Source organism: Aplidium turbinatum, chromosome 15, assembly GCF_918807975.1.
Source record: "Aplidium turbinatum chromosome 15, kaAplTurb1.1, whole genome shotgun sequence".
NCBI lineage: Eukaryota > Metazoa > Chordata > Ascidiacea > Aplousobranchia > Polyclinidae > Aplidium > Aplidium turbinatum.
In genome coordinates, this window is record NC_137486.1 from 18,553,707 (window position 1) to 18,561,432 (window position 7,726).

General features: G+C 37.2%; 1 protein-coding gene across 1 annotated transcript in view; it reads left to right on the forward strand.

Annotated features, from left to right (window-relative positions):
* LOC145784030 (uncharacterized) overlaps positions 1-4,696 on the forward strand; it is a 28,904-nt gene extending 24,208 nt beyond the window's left edge. The window contains exons 11-14 of the mRNA XM_082595786.1: positions 303-343; positions 2,236-2,267; positions 3,679-3,804; positions 4,175-4,696. Of these exons, the coding sequence (XP_082451912.1) occupies positions 303-343; positions 2,236-2,267; positions 3,679-3,804; positions 4,175-4,359 (384 nt within the window). The 3' untranslated portion in view covers positions 4,360-4,696. The remainder of the gene's footprint in view (positions 1-302; positions 344-2,235; positions 2,268-3,678; positions 3,805-4,174) is intronic.
* Positions 4,697-7,726: the final 3,030 nt, after the last annotated feature.

The window sequence follows — 7,726 nt, forward strand, 5'->3', positions numbered from 1 at the left end:
TGCTATCAAAGAAGATTTTTCAATCAATTATATTGTTAAGAGAGAAAATCTAAACATTTAATTTTCTGGTATAATATGGTACATCACTCGTACGTTATTACGTTAATGCCTTCTGTATTTACTTCTCACAAACCACAGTGTTATTTACTGCATTGACGACGTAGAGCTTTGTAAGCTAAAAGGCATGAATGGAAATAAAACAACTAAGTTTAGCAATTTGAACATTTGGCTATAAAGATCTTAGATAATAATAATGTTTGTTTAATCTTGTGTAAAAAGTTTAATGCTTGCAACTTCTGCAGAAAAAAGGACATTTTATATGTCGAGTCAATCTCGATGCTTTGTAAGTGGACACGTATGGTTTTATTCTCGCGCTTGTGCATGCTTTGAATTTAGTGTTTTCAATTGTTTTGAAATGCCAATCCAGGGTGTCGGTAATTGTTTCCACCAGATGTTGAACAATAGGTAAATAAAACTAAGTAACGACACAATATTTAATATAATAATCAAAAATAAATTATAAAATGCAAACGTTTTCGGCTGTAGAGCATGTTGGCCCTTGTCAAACGTTTGGCTGGAGTGTTGTTGAAAACGTTAGTACAGTAGTCCCCACTTATTAAGCCCTCAGTCAACAGGCATATTCGCTTATTAAGCCCTACTTACTGTAGTACGGCCCGGAATTACTGGATGTAGGCTATATGAGCACTCGCTTAAACCCAGAATCGTTTGGGGCTAATGGCGTACGCAGAATTTTCTCAAGAGAAGAGGGGGACACTAATATTTTTTTCAGATCGAAACGAAAACGAATTGAAAAACACCCATTTGCTAAACTAATAAGTCATATTGTGTAACATTAGTCTACCAACTCTGCTTGCATTGACGATATTTGTTTAGTTTGCAGCAACTAGTTTACTCATTTGGATAGCTTTTATATTCAAAATAAAAAAAATGTGATAGCCTAACACTTTTGGCGTCGCATATAATGTTTTACGTACCGTAGACGATGTAGTTAGCTTACTCAACCCAATGAACCACGTGTATTGAGGGTACGAGTACGTACGTTTAGTGGCATACGTAGAATTTGTTTTACTTGGAGAGAGGAACGTTCGATATAATTTGACATTCTTTTTTATCAAGAATAGCCTAGTGCTACTTTATAGTCTGAAGAAAGTTTAAGGTAGCCGAGGCTATCTGTTGGTGAAATATAAACTCTCACGGATTTTGCGCATGTCACTGTATAGTTTTGGATTGAATTATTGCATATGTGAATATGAAAAGTATGATATTAGGCCCAGAAAGAGGATAAAGATTCAATCAATCAAACGGATAACTAAAAAGTGTAATAGTTCCAGGCAATGTCCTTAAATTAAAGCATAAATCGAATCTTTTTGTGAAAGTTTAAACATCGAATGCAGTTTATTGCGGTACCGTACTTTAATATACAAAGCTGCTGGGGATCAACTTTGGATTTATATGTTTGACTTTAGCCGTAGAAGATGGGGGACTTGGGGTGCAAGGGGGGAATCGCTGCTCCGCTACAAAAACATTGCAAATTTGGGAAAGAATGTCTAGTTGTTTAGATAAATTGTAAAAACATTGTAGTTCAAATGGCTTCGTTTTCTGAAACATAGGCTATTTACAAAGATAAAATTTGGGCAAACATTTTGTTAGCATCCCCATATTTGTTGGCTATGGTAGTTGCATGAGTTCATATTCTATGCTCGAAGGCCTATTTGAAAATGCTTGGCATGTGTTTGTCCGAAATTGGATGGGACATGTTCCATTTCTTTCGTAACTCTAGATTGTAACTCATACAGTATTTATTTTGGGAACGATCCTTGTCATCAAATCACAAGAGTAATATTACTGGAAACAAGAATATCTCAGAAATTGAAAGTCTAATAAATACTTTGCAGTAGTGAAAAGATGAATCATATTCTACTGTAGATAAATAATGTTTTTCGTACATCAGAAATTTCTATGTAGTGAACGCTTATGCAAAGACAGTGATGAAGTATAGGCTACGGAACTGGAAGGAGTAACCTCTCAAAGAAGCAGGATAAAAGTTCTTACAATCGATCTATCAATGTGATCTGTAATTGCATACCCATAGACTTACAAAAAAAGCTTTCGCAAACTATAGCATAGAATATAAATTGTCAACATAGGTAACACTGTATGTTTTTTTCCGTAATTTCCCATAAAGCTTTATCACAACCTTATTTGACATTTCAGGTGTCCAGAGAGAAGCGCACATCAAAAACAAAGTGAGTTTAATTATTTTATTATAAGAACAAAACCTATTATTTAAACCAAAAACCTCATCTGTGAGCTGAAATAAAATCAATAAAATCATTTGGTTATTTTTTTATTAAGACATCGCAAGGACTTAGACAAGATAGATTTACACATCTCGCGTAATCAATGTTTACGCAATAACTCACATGAAAAGAATAATTAACAATCATGCTTCTAAAGGCAAAACTCAATTTATTGCAAAAAAGGCCAAGACTTCAACCCTTTCAATAACCCAATTGCTAGCTATTTGTCTCCACAAACAAAGGAACACTAAGTCCAATGAACGCCTGCTCAACCGTCGATGCATGCAGTTGAGTGCATTTGAAGGCAACATGCTATTCAGTTGTATTTTGCGCAGGGGTTCTTACCAGAGGTGCAAACATCACTCAGGGTGCGAGACCTGTTTCCAGGGGTTTCACAATTCTGAATCACTGGCTCAGTTATAAAATGATGCAAGTTGCTATGCTTGTTGACTGGGCTTTTACTCAACGTTACAATCGTTGGTGATTATTATTTTGGGGGTGGGAAAACCATTTGATTATGTCAAGATGGTGCCGACAAAGAAAAGGTTGAAAACACTGACCAAAAATGTGGATTCTGATCAAAATTTTATTAGGGTAATTTCGTTATTCAAAGGTTATGATTCAAGTTATGAATTCAAAGTCAGGTTTGCTTGAAGATAAAAGCTTTTGGAATCGTAGATGAGAATTTTCATGATCGGATTCTGAAACGTTTGGAGGAAGAACAAAAAGAACCGGATATGACATAATCATTTTTGTCACATCCGTCGAAATCACCGTTTTTTGGCTATTGCACCACCCTTTGCTGAGCTGTTTAGATCAAAGGTTAATTTTGAATTTGAAACACCACACGGGGACTTCCCTGGAAATAGTTATAATGTGTGGCGATAAAAATAAAGAAAAATGACACGACATGATCACGCCAATCAAGTTTATTTTATTTTTTCAAATCATTAAACAACGATTGACTGCTTTAAGCAATAACTCCTATACTGGTGGATGTACTGTAGGCTACAATTTTTTGTGTTGCCAAATCCTGCTTGTCAATGGAACACTTTAAAAAAATTAAAAATTGTAGATCAGGCTACTCCTTGGCCAAGATAAATGCAAAACGTGGCTGTCTGTATTGATATCGTCATGCACAAAGTGTAGCATATAGCATTCGATTAAGGACTTGATCGCTTGGTGATGTTTTTCAAGAGGGTTATGGTTTAATTAATTTGATATAGTAGCCTACACATTTGTATCAGGACACTAGTAAGCCGAAAAAAAAAAAAATTAAAAACATTTTGTCTTCTATGGTTATTTAAACATATTTTCAAAATATTTTAAGATTTCACACTTTTTTCTTTGTTTCCAGTGCATAAAGTGAGGGAAATTTGTGCTGGGCTTGTCAGACTCAAAGACGTTAATCGGATGATCCGAACATTTGGCGAACAGTTTTCAAGCTCAGAAAACCCAGAACAACTGATCACAGATAATCAAGGTAAGTTGCCACGATACACAAACACAAAAGTAGACCTATAGGCTATGGCCAATTATCATATCAGCTTGTAAAAAAGGCGTTTTCGATCAAAATGAAAATAGAACCTCATTCTAAACCCACATTCAGAACAAAGTTGCTTTTCTGTGCTTTACTGGGGGGGGGGGGGGAGGGGAGATCTTCCCAATCGTTCCCTTCTTTAGATCCGCCACAGGTAACCTAAGCTACATTAAAACAAACTGAACTAAGTTAAAATAAATCTTTAATTAATTTAGTCATGATGTAGCCTATAATAGTTTCTATAAACAAACCATGACTTTATTTTCGGTAGCCTACATTACCGTAAGTGTTTAAAAAATTAATGTGTTTTAAGGCAAAAGTACGAGAGAGCAATTCAACTGCGCTTTCACAGAGCTGATGTGTCTCGGACGAAAAAAGTTTAACCCTACATTGCTCCACGACTTCTTTGTGAAGATCGGAAACAAAGACATTGCAGAAACCTTACACCCATTTCTTGACCCTGAGTCTCTTCCATGCAGATGCTTGGACTGGACGTGATTGATTTTGGAAATCGCAATCCTCTGAGTGAAGCTTAATCCGTTTTGCATAGTCTACTTGTTTTTATTTATTTACGCCCATTGCGATAACATACAGTACACTGCGATCACAGTTGCGATACAACAGGAAGCAGCGAAGTGACATACAAATAGTCTTCGAGTCAGCTGCTCCCCTTATTTTGGCTTGCCATTAAGTGTCTTTGCCGAGACACAGCCGCGTGCTCTGGACCGGTGTCGAACCCACGTCCTTTCGAACGTCGCGCAGACGTTCTCACCACTCGGCTACGCAGCCGACAGACCGACTCTTGCCAAGATTTTAAACTACTGATTGCCCGGTCACCGGGATTGACAGCATGAAGTTTCAAATTGCTGTTTTTGTTGTTGTTGCTAAAATGTTGTTGTCTGTGAATTATTCCTTCTACGCGCCGTTGAATTTAGAGCTGTCCTTGAAATACATTGCGCGCACACCTGGAAAGTCGAACCAGCGCAGCTTCGTCTTGCATTACATAACATGATAGCATGCCATTGGAAAGCATTCGCCATAAACGATATCAAAAATATCTTATATCGAAATAGAATTTCAAAAAGTACGTTTGAAAACAACATTAGTTAGCCAACATAAAAATCAATGAGAAAACAATTGCTTTAAGTCAGCTACAATACAAAAGAACAATTTACCAGATTTTTATCGCAGACTTTTTTCAAAATTTACACACAAAAAACACATAAGCCAAAGATATCGACCACAAATTTCAAACCCGAAGTTCACTTTGCAGCACAATGTTGCCTCGATGGTTTTCATTTGATGTTGATTGTAATTACTGCAAAAACGTTTAGGAATCTTATAGCCTACCAGTAGTAGGTAGGCTATGCGTTTACCCAGTTGCCTTCATTGCCTTGCCTGTTCTGCACTCAGGAGATTGGTGTGTTGTAACCCTCTGTCCGTCGTTTGAATTTTTACTATATGTTTTTTTTTTAAAGCCACTCAATAGCTTGCCATTCAGTTGTTACCATAAGAAGTCGCAATTTCTGCCAGTAGGCTAGCTATTAGTGTAAATTTGGTATACACATTTAGTGAAAATGTGCAGATTGAAAAGTGGCGTCTTGTGACAAGCGTCCGTTTATTGGCTAGGTCAAACTTATTGTACAATACGTATATGAAATGCATTTATTGAGGATAGGGTATCTCCGGACTACGAAGCAGCAGGCCAGCTATTCTCCATCAAATATCAGTTCAGAGTTCAGTATTTTTTATTAAAATTGGATGAAGAATCGGCAGAGCCCGATTTATGGCATATGCATTTCGCTTTGCTAGTGTAGGTAGAGCGTCATTAGTGCCTTATTGAAATAAAATCAAATAGTTATTCAAATAGTTGAGAACAACGTGTATGAAATGCTATATATTCTTGATATTAACAAGTCCAGTTTCGTAATTTCAACAAATTATAAGTACTTGTAGTAACTTATTTCATTTCTCGTTTGACCATACATTTATTTTGATATAAATTCGCAGTGTTTTTTTTATCATCGTGAGTCTTATGTTGTATGTGATTTTCATCGAACGCTATATGAGCAAACAGTATACACGCTACACGCGGTACCTTTATTTGTGCTTGCCAAATTATTTATCAAGGGTTACGCAATTGCAGTGATGTACACGCATACAAAAAATATTGACGCCGTCAGCGTAAACGCAAACGTTTGAAAAAACATACCCCCTATGCGCCAACGCAACTTGTAAAAAAAAGTTGGCGGCGTCAACGTCAGCGCATACACTTGCGTAAGCTAATTTTGTTTGCTAGGTGCCAAACATTCACACGGTATAAACCACTCGAAACAAATAAGTTTTATTTTGAATTTTCACGAAGAAACACAATCATCTGAAAGTGTTCATCTGACATTTTGCTGTGTTTTGGTTCCAATATGTCTTTGCCCATTGAAAACATTCTTTCAACTGCAGCGCTGGAAGGTATTGGCGTGTTGTAGAAAAAAAAAAACATTAAAAAGCATGGGTTGACGCTATGCGCTAAAAACCGCGAAAACTTTACTGCGTAGCCTCAAGCGCAAACTATCCACAAAAATGTGGCCGCAAGCGTTAGCGCAAACAAAATGTCTACGCCGCAAGTCTGCGGGGTAGAATTTGCGGCGTATACGTACATCTCTGCTCAATTGTACTTTAATCCATTTAATAACACTTTCTGTTTTATAACTTGGTTCCAAGTAGTCGATATTGACCTTGAGCTGAGATAGGACGAAGAATGCTAATTTATAACAGCTTATACAAATTTAACAAGTTCGTACACTTTTTACTTCACGTTTGATGACTTTCTGGGGTGAATAGCTTTGCAGTAACTTCAGCAGTAAGCCAGATGAGAATGGGGATATGAAAACAGCTTGTTGCATGCACAAACCTAGCTTGAAGTTACTAGAAGTTGTTTCTTTTCAAGTTAACTGGCGTCATTGGCGATTATTGTTGAAGTGATAATTAGAGATTTCGTTGTAGGAACGGCCTGCTGGTCAGTCCCAATAAGAACTGCTGTTGCAACCTCTGCACAGTTGAATAATTTCTGAGCGGGCACTTCCGACGCAAAATATTTCAATTCACTTGAAGAAGAAACCTTCTTCCACTGGTGAGGTAACATTGGTTGCATTGACTGAATCGTTATCTTTGGAATAAGAACTTTTCTTTGGAAGATTAATCTTGTAAGTTGCGCATACTTGAAAATATTTTTAACCACCAAAATTGAAAATTTCTCCTAATAGAGTTACTAAGCTACCTATCGAGAGTACGCATTTGTAAAGTGGGCATGTGTAAAGGTATATAAAACAATTCGTTTCCTTGCCTTCCTAAGGAGGGCCTAAACTGCTTCTGGAGAGACTAAACAGCACAACTCAAAACTGGAATAAAACTTAAAGCTACACAACTCAACCAGAAACAAATGACATGAGTTGTGCATAAGAAGCAGGTCCTACACAATTGACAAATGTTTCAAATTTCTCCTACCACGTGACCTTGGTTATTTAGTAGCCCATTGACTTTTGACTGTGAAAATCATTATTCTAGGACTAACAAAGCGTGTGGCAGTTTTGCGTACTTGTACTATTAAGACTTTGAACCACTGACGCAGGCCCATTCACCGACATTGACAGAGTGAAGTTTCCAGTTGTTGTTATCATAAATTATTCCATCCACTAAGTGGCGCTGATTAGCGAGCAGTCCTAAAATGCGTTGCTCAAGCGCATTCGATCTTGAAGTTTCATCGCTTGTAAAGGCAGGGGTTAACTAAATGATCAGCTATCGGGGCGGAGTCCAGGGGCGCTGGAAGCGGGAGGGCAGGGGGGCGGACTATGACTTTGATTTCAACAAA